Source organism: Xenopus laevis, chromosome 2L (genome assembly GCF_017654675.1).
Source record: "Xenopus laevis strain J_2021 chromosome 2L, Xenopus_laevis_v10.1, whole genome shotgun sequence".
In the NCBI taxonomy this organism is placed as follows: domain Eukaryota; kingdom Metazoa; phylum Chordata; class Amphibia; order Anura; family Pipidae; genus Xenopus; species Xenopus laevis.
The window spans coordinates 104,294,565-104,312,648 of NC_054373.1; the positions used below are offsets into that span (position 1 = coordinate 104,294,565).

At 37.4% G+C, this 18,084-nt stretch overlaps 1 protein-coding gene across 1 annotated transcript in view; it reads left to right on the top strand.

Annotated features, from left to right (window-relative positions):
- Nucleotides 1-13,526, top strand: part of castor2.L (cytosolic arginine sensor for mTORC1 subunit 2 L homeolog) — a 132,273-nt gene extending 118,747 nt beyond the window's left edge. The window contains 7 exon segments of the mRNA NM_001093274.1: nt 3,387-3,580; nt 5,261-5,393; nt 8,308-8,431; nt 8,966-9,076; nt 9,780-9,862; nt 11,478-11,572; nt 13,252-13,526. Of these exon segments, the coding sequence (NP_001086743.1) occupies nt 3,387-3,580; nt 5,261-5,393; nt 8,308-8,431; nt 8,966-9,076; nt 9,780-9,862; nt 11,478-11,572; nt 13,252-13,317 (806 nt within the window). The 3' untranslated portion in view covers nt 13,318-13,526.
- Nucleotides 13,527-18,084: the final 4,558 nt, after the last annotated feature.

Genomic DNA, 18,084 nt, shown 5'->3' on the forward strand with positions numbered 1-18,084 from the left:
GGCACAAATGAACACTAGCGTATCTTTGCTTTGAAATGCTCACACTGCCGAAGTAACGCTAGTGAAAAGTCGCCAATGTTTGCCACCCGGGACGAAACTTTGCATTTTAGCTTATTTTTAGTGCATTTGCGCCTGGCGAAGGGGTGCGAAGCTGACGCTAGCGAAAATGTGCCTGTTAGTAAAATTGCCCCATTGACTCTAAAGGGCTACTGTACCGATAAATCATAATTGGTATTAATACCAGGACCAAAACTTTGGCATATAAGACAAACAGAAATAAATTCTCTGGGAAAAAATAGTGGCCCTTTAAGACATAGGAAAGCACTAACCATAGGTAGTCCATACCTAATATAAGAAAAAAATTGATTTCTTTGCTTATTTAATTTCATTTTAAATCACTATTCGAATATTCGAAAACCTCATTCAATTCAATCACACATTTTCCCCAGGGGGACATTTTTTATTTTGTCCTGGATACAAAAAAAGGTTGAATTACTTACTCATCGCTCTTACAATAGAATTAATTTAATACTTTCTCATGGCACCATTGTTTTAAAATCAACTCCAATCAACATGGTGCTCTTCTGGACAAAACTGGCAAATGGAACAGGTGGTACAGCAAGTGACACACCTTCAACGTTATTTTTTTTACTGCAATATCGTTGATCTTGCTAAAGAATTTTTTTCTGAAAAGATCAATTGGTTAGTCATTATGATTCAATAACCAAAATTAGCCAGGTATTGGAACATCATTCTTCCAAAGCAAAGAGTTAAGAAAGATAAATATCAGTATCCAGGGTACATTTTTGCTTTGGTGAAAGCAATCTGCAAACCACACATGCATGAAAGTAAAGTATAACTGGCTGCTATAATATGTGTAGCTTTCATTTCTTTCTTTTTGTAATCCCTTCGCTCACATTGTCCTCATTTACCTTCTCTGGAGCATAGGCAGACTCCTAAATGCTTTCTGAACAATGAAGCCCTTCACTTGCCTTTCCTGTGAGAACTGGTCTGAGATTTTAGGTTTTATCCTTGTTATAATTATATAAATTGAGAGTGATTTACTAACTGCTTCATAAAAATAGACTCAATAAAGGTCCCTGACGTAAGAAACTGCTGGGGTGCTGCTTCACACAAAATAATCGCTTTGAGCTGCTGTCCTTTCTGACATTGGTGAATAAAGTGTAAAAGCTTTATGTACATTTCCTGCATGCCGCTGGGATTCTTTAAGAAGCATTTTGCTAGGAAGTCATTTACATACTAGAATAGTAGGTTTTTTTTTGGTAACTTTAAGAGCTGAATTTCTGCTGAAACATGCCTGGGAGGCCCACAGGGGTTTACGGGATTTTTTCTGGATTTTTGCATTCGTAGTTTAGTAAATAACCCCCTAACTGTCCTACAATTCACATATGTTTTAAACTTATATTCCTTCCCTGTAGTAGTACTTTTAAAGGTTTTAGACACATTCATAAAATTACCTGCCATCCTCCCCTCTAGGCTCCACTACCTCTGTCACCAACCTCTAGAGGCCCGTCTCCCCAGCCACAACCCCCCTCCGGGCCACCGCTCTTACCATTGCAATTGACATTGGGCTAGGGTGGGGGCAGCACGGGCCATAGGCGGGTGAGGTTCTGGGCCAAACCCTGAACAGGAAGTACAGGTATGGGACCTGTTATCCAGAATGCTCAAGGTCTAGGGTTTTCGGGATAACAGACATTTTGTTATTTGGATCTTCATACCTTAAGTCTACCTTACTAAAAAATCATGTAAACATTAAATAAACCCAATAAGCTGGTTTTGCTTTCAATAAAAATTTGATATCTTGGTTTGGATCAAGTACTACAAGGGTACTGTTTTATTATTATAGATGAAATGGAAATCATTTTTAAACATTTGAATTATTTGGATAAAATGGAGTCTATGGGAGACAGCCTTTCTGTAATTCACATAAAGTTACAGATATAGGATATACAGTCATTCCAAGAGTATCTAGGAATAGGAGAGCAAGTACATTTTCTTCCCTCCCAATCGCACCCTAACTGACCATAAATCTGACTTTCCATTGAATCTAGAAAAAAAAAATGTATTTTTGCCAATGATCTCCCACCACTGCTCGAGCCCCTTAGTTTGGGAACAATTGATTTTGGGCGTTTATGTTATGATTAGTCTGTGGGTCTTGAATTGCATCCTATAGAAAAATGAACTTTTGGTCAATAAGAAGTACTATGGCTATGGTTATGGCCACGACTACTTGTGCCATTCTCAGTGATCCTCATTATCTACAATGGAAATTCATTCGTGACAATTCTGTGGATATTTTTTGTACTTTTTGAAAAATAATCGCAATGCATTTGCCTGGTGTAACATTAACAAAGTAAAAGCTTTCTGTGCTAATGCTACAGAGGGGAAGCCAAGGCAATTAATTTTTAAATCTTTTTAATTTTTCGTTTAATAATGTGAAGTCCCTGTGTTTATCAGCTTTTCTTTAAATGATTGTGATTACAGCTTAAATTGCCTTGTGCCCCAGGTAAGACCCTCAGTTTCCCATGGGAGGTTTGTTTCTGCCTAGCAACTAGATCATTTTCATCATTGCAGGAGGAAAACACTTAGTAGGCAGTGGACATGAAGCATTTACTGAGTATTAATCTGAACAGTCTCCTCTGAGATAAGTGTACTAAGAGGTATTTGTATGTAAAGGTCAAGATGTTTATTTTCAGTTATTTATAGAAGCTTTGGGTCATATTGGTATTGCTGTTCTTGCACAGAATAATGGTTTGGTATTTTGGAAACTTCATGCAAACAACATTTCCAAAATATGACTATTAAATTATGCCCAAGTATGTCATTTCCATTCATTATGAATTTCATTATGTTAGTTTATAAACATAGAAACCATATAATACCTGTACACAGTTGCCCCTTTTTTATTTTTTTTGCATTACTAAATGCAGTTTGGTGGGAAGTTTAATAATATGTTCATAATAATTGCTATTAGGGTAGAGAAGCCCTAACATCTTGGCTGTGACTACAAGCATTCATTTAATAACAATTTAGCCACTTTTTATTGTTCTATAACTATTCAGTCAGATATAGCAATACATTATTGGCCTTGTAGCTGAGTTCTGCCTGCTATCCCTTATAACTATTTTGTCCACAGACTCCAGTGAAGAAGTGGCCTATATCAGAATACTTGATTAACATTACTAAGCAATTAGTTTTGATAGAGATAGGGTTGTACTTGTATTCCAGGAATGGAAATGTGCATTTGATGTAGACGCTTTCAGTTTAACACTTACCCTATCATCCCTTTTGTACTGGTTTCAGAATCTGTTCTCACGTTGTCCTAATGTTTAAATTTCCGTTTCTTATGTTGTGCTTGTTTTCAGAACTCCCATCATCAGAACACCTGAGTGTAGCAGATGCAACATGGCTGGCCCTTAATGTGGTGTCAGGAGGTGGCAGTTCCTCCAGCTCTCAACCAATCGGAGTGACCAAAATTGCCAAATCAGTTATTGCACCTTTGGCAGATCAGAACATCTCTGTGTTCATGTTGTCCACCTATCAAACTGACTTTATACTGGTAACTATGTCTGTTTGGTTCATTCATTATTCATCTTCATGTCAGAGGGGAGGTGGGAGGCAGCCACATTAGAACACCCCCCCCCCTCCCCATTCTGACGCTGTATAGGCCTAATATCACAAAAAGGCTTGCTGTGATTTACTGTAATTTAATTGTCCCTTAAACATTTGTTATATTGATATTTGGCACACTTTGGAAACATCTGAACTGCACCAAAAAGTTTATGCTTCTCGGAAGCAAAGGCAGACTCCTGTGCCAACCAAGATTGCTGAGATTTTAACTGTGAGAGTTAATTACTGTTTGGCACCCACGGATGTCAGTGGCATGACTCCACAGCCCCTTCTCTCACACATCTAACACCATCATCGTGAGCGCCTGTGTGTTGTAGACTTGACCTACTTGTCTTGCCTTCCCTCCAGATACCGACAGTTGCTCAGCCCCTGTTATGTCTCCTCTTAAATAAACAGCAAAAAGTAGCATTACACTAACCTGTAATGAATTGCCTTGGGTTAATATAGCAACATGCTCAAATTAGACACACATTTAAGCATTATAGTCTGGTATATGTTATATGCTAAAGACTATGTTAGGACAAATAGTATTACCTTTGTAGCATTAACTCCCACAATCCTCCATGCCAAGCAACAGGTGTCAGGTGAAGTTTATCCCTTTACAGATGAACAGACATGTATATATAGTGAATAAAGTACCCCCTCTTGTAAATTATAAGGATATTATTAGTTACCGAGGAGTTTCATGACCATATAAAAACACGAGGCCGAAGGCCGAGTGTTTTTATACAGGTCATGGAACTCCGAGGTAACTTCTAATATCCTCATATTTTACAACTGGGGGTACTTTATTTATTATAATACACAAATTTTAGTGAGTCATGTGACAGAAATGACATCACTACTCACCGTTTATAACTGATGACATCACTACTCACCGTTTATAAGGATATAATTTACAGGATATTCATGGCTTTTGTGTATTATATGTATATATATCTCCTTATAGCTTATATTATATATTTTTATAAACTATTCTTCGTGAAGATTAAAAATATATATAGATTTGCCCTAAGCAAACAAACTGTTCCATAAATAAGAAAGAACCATGGTGACCCAGACAGTTTGTAATTACATGAATTCAAAGAAAATCATTATTGCACAGATATCTATAGATGGAGCACACAATGCATGTCACATTGCTGTTTTTATTGGGAGAAGAGTACATTTGACATGCTTTTATTAAAAGTTCTTGAGTTCTAAAGACCCAAAACAACACCTTCATATCAAAAATATATATAGCTGAACTTTAATGTAGGGATGCACCGAATCTAGCATTCGGTTTGGGATTTGTCCAGGATTTGTCCTTTTTCAGCAGGATTCCAAATCCTAATTTGCATATGCAAATTATGGGCGAGGAGAAAATCACATGACTTTTTATCACAAAACAAGGAAGTAAAAAATGTTTTCTCCTTCCCACCCCTAATTTGCATATAAAAATTAGGATTCGGTTCAGTACTCGGCCGAATCTTTTGTGAAGGATTTAGGGATTCGGCCGAATCCAAAATAGAGGATTCGGTGCATCTCTAATTTAATGTGATAATATATAGATCAAAACTTTGGAATCCATGATTGTATAACCTTGCTTGTGAACTGGTCTCTGTTTTAGGTACGTGAGAGGGATTTGCCTTTTGTGATGCACACGCTGGCAGCAGAGTTTACCATACTGCAAGTGGTAAATGGAGAAACTGTAGCTGCTGATAACCTTGGAGTTACAAATGGTTTTGTGAAACCCAAGCTTGGTATGTATCTTAAGACAGCATGTATTGACTGGTATGGTGATTCATTTTGTTTACATGAGCACACATATTTATGCACACCATGATAAGTCAATTTGAAGTAAATGATGTATGGCTATTAAACTCTGGGAAGAAAGTAATTGATAGAGGCCTGCTTAAGGATTCCAACAAACTTTAGACTTTAGGGACTCAAATTAGAACTCTTAATTGTAATAGAGTTTAAAAAAATGTAAAAAAATAAATACATAAATAAATAAATATATATATATATATTTACCTTTTAGAACATATAGGGGCAAACTGACTAAAGCGCACAGCGGCTAGCGCAAATTCGCCAGCGTGATGTCATTTCTTTACTTCGCCGATTTACTAACGGGTGCTGGAGTAAATTCGCTAGCAAAGTGGACCTATTCTAGCGCTACTTTGCACCCTTACGCCAGACGAAGTTGCGCTATGGCGAAGGGACATAACTACGCTAATTCACTAACTTGCTCATTTTACTGAGCGTTACCTCTTGCGCCAGACTTGCCTTCGCCACCTCAGACCAGGCAAAGTGCAATAGAGTAGATAGGGCTTGCTTCAAAAAAAGTGCTGGCGTCTTTTACTTTTTTAAGGGTGATAGGCTGAAAAAGATCGTACATTTTTTTGGGGTACCCTCCTTCCCCCCTACATTTCCAAACATATGGCACCTAAACTATACAGTGGGCACATGTATAGGGCAAAATAACAACTTTTATTTTATGAAGCTTTCCCAGGCTTGTGTAGTGTAATGTATTTGCTGCTACATATACGTCCATTGTACTTTAACTTGGCGCCGTATGCAAATTAGGCATTGCTAGCGTAACTTCGCTTTGCTTGGCGAATTAACGGTAGCGCAACTTCACTACCTTTCACCTCCCTGCGTGCAACTTCGGATTTTAGTGAATTAGCGGCACCCTGTCAAAAATTCGCCTGGCGAAGTGCATCGAAGCCAACGTTGGCGCAACTTAGGAGGTAAGTAAATTTGTCCCATAGCCTCTATTTTCTCCAGCCGCTCTTAAAATATAAGCATAGCTATGGTCCTGCTGGCATCAATCACACATGGCTCATAGCAGTGACTCTTTTACTTACCATATGTAAACATTTCCGATTGTCCCCCATTGCAGCACAGCCACAGTCACTTGAATTTCATTAAACTTTAGTATAGCAGATGAGGAATGCAGCTGGAAGCACTGGAGGCTATATCTTGTAATTGGTGCAAATGAAAATAATATGTATGCAACAATCACATGCTTATAAATAAATATTTACATATAGTGTTTATTTAACATTTTCTAAGATGTTTGTTTTTAAAATGCATGTTTTATTTCTACCCTCATTGTAGAGGCACAGTGTGTCTGGTTGCTGACTTTTTAAAATGTTACATAGTTACATAGTTAAATCAGGTTGAAAAAATACCAGTCCATCAAGTTCAACCCCTCCAAATGAAACCCAGCATCCATACATGCACACAATCACAACGACCCCTCCATACACTCACATAAACTATATATACCAATATCTATACTAATTGTAGATTTTTTTTTATCTCAATAGCCTTGGATATTATGTCTGTCCAAGAAAACATCCAAGCCCCTCTTAAAGCAATAACAGAATCAGCCATCACACATCTGGAAGTGCATTCCACCAGGGGCGATCCTGGCCCCTCCACCGCCTGAGGCAACAGCAGTTGCTGCTGCCCCCCCTCCCCCGGAAATTCGCTCTTAAAGTACCAGGAGCAGCATTTTTGCTGCCACTGGTACCTAGTGGGGCGCTGCCGCCTGAGGCGACAGCCTCAACTTGCCTCATTGGCGAAGCACCCCTGCATTCCACAGATTCACTGTCCTCACTGTGAAGAACCACCTACACTGCTTCGAATGTTCTTTTCCTCTAGTCTAAAGGGGTGGTTTCTGGTGCAGTGATCCTCTTTATGGGAGAAATGGCCCCCCACTATTTGTTTACAGGGTCGGACTGGGCCCGCCAGCAAAAACACAGTGCACATGTGTGCGCTTGTGCGCATGCACACATGCGCAGCAGGGGGGCCTGAGGCAGCAGCCCTGGTGGGCCCAAGCCCCCCAGTCCGACCCTGTCTGTTTATACTGCCCTCTAATGTACTTGTAAAGTGTAATCATGTCCCCTCTCAAGTGACTTTTTTTTTCAGAGAAAACAACCTTGGGAACCCTAATTAACTGGTTCCTCATTGGTGTAGAATGATAGACGAAAAATAGTTCAAAATCTCTGCTTTTTCTCTGTTTTCATCAATCAGCTGAACACCCCTGATATTAAGGGTCCCACCCCTTCCTGCTTCATTTGTTTTCTATTTACATATTTAAAAAATACGTTTTGTTTCTTTTTACTCTATGCTGCAATACCCTTTTCCATTGTTTTTTGCACGATTTATTGGCCACCTTGTACCTAATAAACATTTTGGCTGTCCCAACTAAAGCCTTAAAAACACGTCCTTTCTTACCCACCTCAATACCAACACATCTATTGAACCAGAAAGGTTTTGCTTTGTAATAAATTTCCTTGCTCACAAGGGGAATATACTGACATGCATATTTATTAAGCAGCATTTTAAACACATCCAATTTTTGTTCTGTGTTTAACCCTGTAAAATGCCTTTCCCAGTTAATATGTTGCAGAGATGCCTTATACTGCCAATTTTCACTCATTTTTGCCTGAATTTGTCCATTCTGGAGCTTTTACACTATCCCCCTTGCCAGCAATGTGTAAAGGCATCAAACAGTTTCAGGCAGTTTGATGTCTTGTATTTAGATGAGTAAAAATCTCATGGTCAAAACACCCAAATGTCACATGTATGCCATTGCATATAGTAGGCAGATGTTATGTGATGTCGATCATAAAAGTGAAATTAAATCATGTCTTTGTCTTCTAGTTCAAAGGCCTGTTATTCATCCACTTTCCAGTCCCAGCAATATGTTTTGTGTAACTAGCCTGGACCCTTATACACTTCCGACTGTGACTACACTCCTAATGGATGTTATGTTTTACTCCAATGGGTAGGTACAATATGGGGGGGGGTTGGAGGAGGTCTGTACATTTTTTACAACAATCACCAGTTAAAGTTATTTGCACAAAAGAATCACATTACATCTTCCTATAAAAAAAATGTTAGTAGAAACATATTGCTCCCAATTATTTTGTTATGAGCATTGCATGCCTTTTATTCACTTCAGGTTATCAATATGGTGAGATTCTGCCAGGTGTTAATATCAGTGCCTTGTAGGTAACTACTTATTACAGGCTAAAGTCTATGTAGCTTGTTTTTATATCTATTATTCCACTTCCACCAAATCTGCATTTTTGGGATCTGGGGTTCAGTGCAAATTCCTAATTAATTTGCAAAAGAATTTTGATAAATCTAACAGTTACTGTTTATTACATCAAGTGGACACATCTAGCATAAATAACTTTTCCTCATTGTGGATTTCATCATTTGGCTATCCATTATATACGATATGAACATGAGCCCACATTGTTTTTGTTGGAGGATACAAAATTCAGCAAACTTTTTTTTTTTTTTTTTTCACTAGAGTAAAAGATTCAGTGGTGGGCAGCGAGGAGCCTGATCATATCCGCTTCTTTTCCTTTTCCCTCATTGAGGGCTATATCTCCTTGGTGATGGATGTACAGACACAGCAGAGGTGAGCACAACCTGAGAGTTCATATTTTGACTACATTTATTGCTTGTTACCTGAGCTACCATCTATTGCTGAAGCCTGGTCACTGTGCCATATTTGTGCACTGATGTCTCTCTATATGTGCATGATTCATATATATTCTGAATTAAGATACCTATTGGAAAAGTAAAGCTTACCTTTAGCAAAAGCAAAAAGTGTGTCAGGTATGTAACTCACACCTCTCAGTGCTTGAAGAGCTTTAAAATTCTTTGGTTATTTTTATCACTAGTCACCAATAAAGCCAGTGGCACAGATGACCTTGAAATACAGTGGTGGATTGCCCAATACCTGTATGCTGCAAATGACAGGTGGCATGAAGAGCTATTGGGCAATAACACGTGTCGTAGGCCTAATCCTATTGTACCGTTACTGGCTGTAAGCAATTTTAGAGGTACTTTTCAGCTAATAAAGTCCCAGGCTTAAAAGTTTAATCATCAATGCAAATAAGTCAAACACATAACATTGTCTTAAAAAAAATGGAAACTGATTACAATATCTCAATAAAAAAAAAACATCTCTAATATAAGAGAAAACTACAGAGGGGGGTTTCAACTTGTTAATACAAGAACATTTAATTAAACACAAATTGAACATATTATTTGATATAATGCATAAAATACTGCATGCATTGTATTGTATATTGTATTTGTGTTGCTTTGTTTTTTAGGTTCCCTAGTAATTTGCTGTTTACAAGTGCATCAGGAGAGCTTTGGAAAATGGTTCGCATTGGTGGGCAGCCTCTTGGCTTTGGTATGTATACACTTCTGGTTGCACTGTTAATTATATGAAATATATTATTATTTTTACACAGCAACACAGTTCAGTAGTACGGAAAGTGTGTGCATCATTGTTGGTGCAGCCATATATTTATGCTGTAACAATTTATTATGACTGTTTGAGAAAAAGAATTGCTTTAAGATTATCGTGAAATCTTGACCTAACATGTTTGCACCCACATATTTTTATTATTCTACACTTGTTTACTCTACCTTGATATGAGTATATATGAAACTGTGTTTGAGCAGTCCCTCACTCCCTCAATAACATTTGGGGTAAATCTGTTAAACAGGTGCATCCTTGGAAAAAAACAATTCTACTGCTTCCTAGATTGAAGTAAGTTTGGTTCAGTTACAAAGGATTAGACACAGGGGCTTGGCCTTTGGGGTGCACCCATCTCCCACCCCAACCTTTGTGTAGTGCTGCCAAGTGCATATAGCAAGGGTAATCAGACTCTTTGTTACATTCTCAAAGAAACTAAAAGGCATTATTTTAAAGATGCTTCATTCATAAACTGAATGCTTGGGTCAGAAAAGCCACAAATTGTATTATTTTCAAGATACCAGTTGAAGGGCAACATAGGATAGTCTGACGATAGGGCACATGCAGGTAATTAGATCATCAAAATAATAAAATGTGATACTATCTAATACAGGGGTCCCCAACCTTTTTCAATCGTTAGCAGCATTCAAATGTAAAAAGAGTTGGGGAGCAACACAAGCATGAAAAATGTTCCTGGCTGTGATTGGCTATTGGTATCCCCTATGTGGACTGGCAGCCTACAGGAGGCTTTATTTGCCAGTACATCTGGTTTTTAAGCAATCAAAAATTGCCTCCAAACCAGGAATTGAGAGCAACATCCAAGGGGTTGGAGAGCAACATGCTGCTTACGAGCTTTTGATTGGGGATCACTGACTAGTATGTGCTGTAACCAAGGCAATTTCCACTGAATTTTTCAAGGTAATTCCTGGTGTGAAATCAATCATTTTGGAGGTACACTAAAAAAATTTATACACAGTCACATAATTGAATGCATTTCCAGACCCACCATGCTTCCACATTCAGTTTTCAAAAAGTATGCACACAATCGACTTGAAATGAAAGGGTGTTTTGAATGGCGATTTTTTTCTTAACACTATCCTTAAAGGCAAATGATTGCTAGGGCTTACATTAAGGACAAACATATCTTTTGATCCTTCTGCAGTCAGCCTGTATCAACAACTGTAAGATAAAAGTAGAACAAAGTTAATGTAGTTGGGCACAGTAGGTAAAAGATGGATTGTATAACAAGTCTTTTCTGCCATTTGAGAACGTTCCATTCCACACTCCAAAAAAAATAAAATATCCATTGTTTCTTGCTCAAAGTGAAACAGACCCTGGTGTGTTGAGTGAATGTGACAGGGACCTTAGATTGTATGGGCAGGTACTAATATGATTCATGAACAATTTTTGGAAGCATTATATAATTTAAAGGATAATGATGATAATACAGGAGATTATGCTCTTTTCTGTCATAATTTATCTATATATAGATAAGCCGTTGAGACCGTTGTTCATATGTGTTTGTATGACTCTTTCCTTTCTGTAGATGAATGTGGGATTGTTGCACAGATCTCGGAACCTTTAGCTGCTGCCGACATCCCAGCTTATTACATCAGTACCTTTAAGTTTGATCATGCACTGGTAAGTTGCAAAGCTGTAGAGCTGTGTGATTTCATTTATATATATATATATATATTACAAATAGTTGCCATTTATAAAGCAGCAAATAGAATATAAAAGAATCAGACCTGGGTGCTGACTCACAAATGATGCAGACAAAGCCTCTATTTTCGGCCACTAGCATACTTCCTGAATTTGTTAGATTTAGCATTTATATTTCTTGTATTCTATTTATATAGGCTTAACATACTGTACGTACAAATAATTTCACTATAGTAACTATGTCTTGTCAGGTTTTGCTTTTGCTTTTGCATGGCAATTGTCTCACTATTTGGTGTGCAGTACTGTGTACTATTTTGGTGTACAGTATCAAAAGATAAAAAAAAATTACTAGCAGCTCAAAAATGTATAGGTATCAGCTGATGCTAGTGGGGCCTATTTAAGACAGCAACTTGCAGCATCTATGGATTTGCATGTCATCCTAAGATATGTAACATCAGTCAAGTCCTGTACCTAACATGATGTGCTGGTCACAAAATTGGCAATTAAGCAATTAGTTCTAATTGGTCAGCTGCACAAAGTCCAATGCAAGAAGTCATATAGAAAGATTTTGCCCAAATCTTGAAAACAAAACACAGTTATATTCTCCTTAACAAAATTGTCAGTTGTGCTCAGCTGACTCCTAAATCAATATAAATTGATCTGCCATGTTCTTGCTTCCATGTAATGGTCTATTTCCCGGGTTATTACAGTAGGTCAGAGGGCTCTTTTCAAAAGATGATAGCTATTCTTGTTCATATTTCATGTTCTGCCCTATTACACTGTGTTTTTTGTGAGGCAATACACTAATTAAAACTGTGCACTGTCCTCAGTGCTGAGCAGGTTACAGATTTAACTGTAAGTTTCCTTCAGTTGAACGTTGTGACATATTCTCTTCTGAAGTAACACAGTCTCTTACAGAAATATCAGCCTTCATTTTTAATATCATATATTATAATTGGTAAGTCTTTACTCAGGTGTATGGTGTCTTTTAAATAATCATTATGAACAGCTGGCATTTATACATCTCTCATTCATACCTTTTATATTTAATTATCAATTATTAAAGGAAAACTATATCTTCTGAATGCATCCTTAACTAAGATAAATTATATCATAAGTGATGTATTAAAGAATCTTAACCAAATTAGCATTAGATATCTGTAAATATTGCCATTTTAAATCGTTTCCCCTTGAGCCACCATTTTGTGATGTTCTATGTGCTCCCTCAGAGATCACCTGACAGGAAATAAAGCAGCCGTATCTGTAACAGGAAGATGTGTGTGAGGAAAAGACACAGCTTGTCTAGTTTTTGGCTGATGTAATCTAGCATGTATGTGTGCCCTTGGTTTGTGTGTGAGCACAGTACCTCATACAAGCCAGAAGGTGGAGTTTTGTATTTAAAATGGCAGTCTTTCTATTTGGAATTTTCTAATGGCACATGCTACTAGAAAAGTATATTTTCATGTGACCAGCTTGATAAATGGGAAGGCTAGAGAGAGAAAACTAGTCCTCTATTAATAGCTAATGATTATTTTTATAAAAACAGTGTTCCATTTCAAATATATATAATATAATACAAACATAAAATGTACACAAATACACACACTAATACAAATGCGTGTGTACAAGGATTTTGATTTTCCTTTTGATTCTTCTAGGTACCTGAAGAGAACATCAATGGTGTAATCAATGCTCTCCAAGTCAGCCAAGCGGAAAAACATTAGAATTTTTTAAAACTTTTTTTTTTCATTATCTGTGCAGTATTTCAGGAGGAGCTCAGTTCTGAGAGGTGCCATGAAGGATGTGAGCTTAAAAAAAGAAGAAATAACACTCCAGCAAGTTTTTGTTTCCTTTTAGTCATAATATGGTTTCTCTTCTGTTAGTTTCCAAAGTGATATGTAGACTTTCTGCTAACTTAGAGAAAAAAAAATAAAAATGAAAAAAAAAATTCAAAAAAGACAAAATGACATACAAGACAAAAAAAATGTATTGCACAGTTAAATCTTAACGTTACGGAGATGCAGTGAAGCAAACTGTAGATGTAGGATCTGCACCTTATAGAGCTGTGTGAGGGTTTCATTCAGTAATGTGACAATGGTAGGGAAAGCAAATGAACGCCGCATAGAGGCAAATCGATATATTGCACTGTACTCAAATTTCAAATGGCATCAGACTTTCAGAAAAGATTGTAACTTGTTACCTATTGCTGCATATTTGAGTAGAATATTTTTTTTTCTTGAATTTGTCAATTCTGGAGAGCAAACTTTTGCTGGCTCCTCCTGCAAAAAGTTTGACTGAGCAGTATAATGTACTCTCATATCAGTTGTTCTCATTGCAGATAAACAAGGGTGTCTTAGCAGCTTTAAATAGTCTTTTGCACCTTGGTTGAGCTTACAGCTTTCATCCTTTCTTTGTCAGCTGTGTTTTATCTAATATATATATATATATGACATTCTTTTGGGATGACCCTTTAAGCTTCGGGATATCAGAAATCTGATGTGAACTTTGAGCCCCATAAATTTCAGATCTTGGGAGTTGTAGCATATCAAGGGGGACATGGCTGCAAATTAGACATTTTAAACCTTACGCTAAAATAGCCTGTCATCGAATTTTGATTGGCAGTTCACAGCAACCAACATATTCTGCTTGTGTTTTATGGATCAGTAGAATTTTTGTTGTCCAGTTTGGTTTGTAAAGTTCTGTTCAGTTTCTCTCAAAACTGTTACACTACAATTGCTAGATTGAATTTTAATATGCGTCTTCTGGGTATGTTTTACCTGTATGCAAACTCAGTAGGGCCACACTAGTCTAGAATCCAAAATGTAGCACTTTATTTTTTTTAGAAGCCCAGGCAATTCTATTTTGTTTGTACTCTTCACTATTAGGAGAGGCAACTACCTAGTCTGCCTTCTGAATGGTAATCTTAAAAAAAAAAACCACATGCCTGAACTCTACCAAGTGGCCGTGAACGTTAAATATTATCATTCTATGCAATGCCACGGTGCATACTAACATTAGTACTGTGTCGCTTCTTTAGAAGGCATATCGTATAATAGAAGAGTCTGCCATTGGCATAGGTTTGACAAAAAAAGTATTTCCGAATTCTGTTTAGCACTCCCTGCTATAAAAATAAACAACATGAAAATGCATATGGACCTATTAAAAAGACCAGTGGTCTCCGAAACAGTGGCTTGTGAGCAATATATTGCTCGCCAACCCCTTGGATTTTGCTCTGATTGGCCTCAAAGCAGGTGCTTATTTTTCAATTCCTTGCTTGGATGCAAGTTTTGGTTGCAATGAAACCAGGTTTATGACGAAACAAGGCCTTCTGTAAGCTTTTTTATGCTTGTGTTGCTCCCAAACTCATCTTAATATGACTTACAGGTCAAAAAGGTTGGGGACCCCTGAAATAGAGCATAGTGCCCATCTACAGTATGTTATGTTGCTTCATACAGGCATGTTGCTTTTATGGTGCTGCATAATATTTGCAAACTGTTTCTTTTCATTTCCATAGTTTTCAAGGCAAACAGGACAGTTTTATCAAGTGTATGCCCAGCTCTTACAGGATAAAACAGTGCTTTGTAACCGTGTGTTATGTTTTAATGAGATATGGATTAAATGAACAAGTATCTTCTATTCTAGGCATAAAATTATTTTAAATACATATTGTGTGCAGCAGAGCTACAATCTAGAATATTGTCCAATGAAAGACAATGTCTATGCTAAAAGCCACAATATACAAGAGCTGTTCATTCTACCCTCCAAGCCGTTATTGAACTACAATACTTAAGAGTTGTACAGATTCTGTTATCTTGGGCCATATTCCACTAATTACATCCAGAAATGCATCTCTTCCAATAGCTAGTGAGTTAACTCCTTGGTATACTTGCCATTTAACTTTGTGGTATCTGGCAACATATAGATTAGATTAGATTAACAAAACAGGACAGCCTTGGTTAAGACATCGGTCAAATATTTTCCATTCTCGTTCCTCCTTGTTCTTCTGTGTAAACTGGCAAGCACTCTTCAAATAGCCTATAAATGTATGAAAATAAAATGTTAGTCTTAGGGATTCTGCACTGTTTTCCAAAGCTGGCACTACTATGCTTGTTAAAGTTGTAGTCCACAGTTCTAGCAGAACTTGTTTTCTTGGTTGTCCTTCAGTTATTTCAAGAACAACATGCAAGCTGTGCCCACTCAGGGTACAACAGGGGTACCCCTGGCAGCACACAAACTACACCTGAGCTTTGGGGAAGGTGGCTGCTTTGTTAGTACTGGAAAACTGAGGCTGTAACTTAACAGGTATAAGGGCTGCGGGCTCTGGGAAGCAGGACAAATGCCATGTGCCCAATACTGTTCCATATAGTTTGTTTGATCTGGGCTTTCGCTGATCTTTAAGATATAGCGGTTGTTAAATGACAGTTTGTCATATTCTGTATGTAACTTGTTGGAAGACATGAATCAGTCAGTCACATAAATTGTAATTTTGATTAGCTGGTGTCTGATGGAACAGAGCATAGGATAGAAACCAGATTTGCTCCATATTATTAGGGAACAGTTGGAAAATGTGACCATTTCACCTCTAGTTTTTAACCATTTTGTTGACTAAAATCAGCAAGATCATTCATGTTTTTACAGTCCCTACACACAATTCTTATAGTGCCAAAAACTGTTTTATGCCTCGTGGCTGCTACATTTTTTATCCACGTATGGCTGGTACAGGCACATGTCATTCAAAGTGTAGTTCCTTTTCTACAAAAACACCACAGTAAATTTCCCCTTACATTATCTGTCAATGTAAAAAACCTCCATAAAGTCAAAGGATATGCTAGAAAGAAATATAAATTCCATTATCCTTAAAATCACTTTGAAGTAGTAAAGTGCAGAGACCCTCCAGGCAACCTCCAGCTGCTGATGAACTGCAACATATTTCGTCCTTTGACTTTGAGTTGTCACAACATCTATTAGGCATAGCACTTCTTGCGTTCCATAGGTCAGTAAATAGTGGGTTCAAACAAGCCCTCTGACCAAAAACAAAACTGTATTAACATTACCTTTGTGACCTGTCCCAAACTGTGTTGACAAAAGGAAGAGAAAATAATTGTCCCGTTAGCATTAGAATCTCCGACAAGCTGAGATGGGACAGTCAGGTTGGCAAAACAACCAGGTTTAGGAACTTCAACTAACAATAACTTACAAAAACAAAATCAACATGACCTATAGGTAACTACCTATAAGTACATTTATATTTTTAAAAGTATTTTTTTGTGTCAGTATCACTTTAATGATGTAATTCTTATAGTTAGGTGGCTACAGATTTGCAGGAATCCATGGCAGCAGATTTGTCTCTGCCAAAGAGCTTTAGACACAGAACCAGTATAAGTTATTAACGTAGGTAGAATACACGAAGCTGGAGTAAGGAAGATGAATGGCATACAACTGTCATAAAATATCACATATGCAGTATTATCACAGTTTTATGATTTGTGTTTCTATATGCTTTGCGTTAAATTGAAAGAAGACGAATATTTTAAGTTTTCTGGCATAACAAAATGTTCAACTCCAATTTTGGGCTAACTGCACTTTCCCCTATTGCCCAAGAGCACTGGTTACTGATGCAGCTGTGCAGTAGCTAGCAGTTTATCCTTGCTTATCACTGTCCTGATAGGACCAGGAGATAGGAAATAATTGGACATGGCAGCCACCTTGCTGAGCCTTAATTGCATGGTAAAAAATGATCGCTTTTATTTTTGTAGATATTGCTCTAAAGCCCTTAGTTGATGTGGAGTGTGTGCACAGTTTTACAGGTTAAGCCCCAACAATTTTACTTTTAGCGCATTATATTGAACTTGAAAAATGGGCCCTGGAAAGCTTTTAAAATGTTAACATTACCCCCATCAGCACTTGAAGAGTTCAGTTGGAGGTCCTGGGCTGCAATCCTTGTGTCTGAAGTGATTTAGATTTAAAGGAATGCAGCCCATAATCTGTAAATAATGTATGTGTTGCAGACCCGACTCTTTATTAAGGGTTGCAGAAGTTCATAAAATGTCTGCTGCCTGGAATGGGTTGCTGCTCTGAAATATTGTCAGAGTGATGTAGAAGAAGCAATCTGGTAATACAAAACTAGGGCAAGTTAACTGTTAGTTTCAGTAAATTGCAATGCAGTTAGGTGGTAGTGAATGTGCCCAAAATCCATCACATTGTAGTAGTTGTGCCCAATAATCCATCAGGTTATACAAACATAATGTGTGATTCACCCTGGAACAGTTTAGTGGATCTCTTACCAAGTTAAAACCATTTTATAATGGAACATGCACCCAAACTGTAAAGAATGTTTGATATGTCTATTTTCCAAATGTTTTTATAATTTGTCTTATGATTCAAAAATATAAATGGTGTAATAGTGCACTCTGTCAACTAGGTATGCACCGAATCCACTATTTTGGATTCGGCCGAACCCCCAAATCCTTTGTGAAAGATTTGGCCGAATA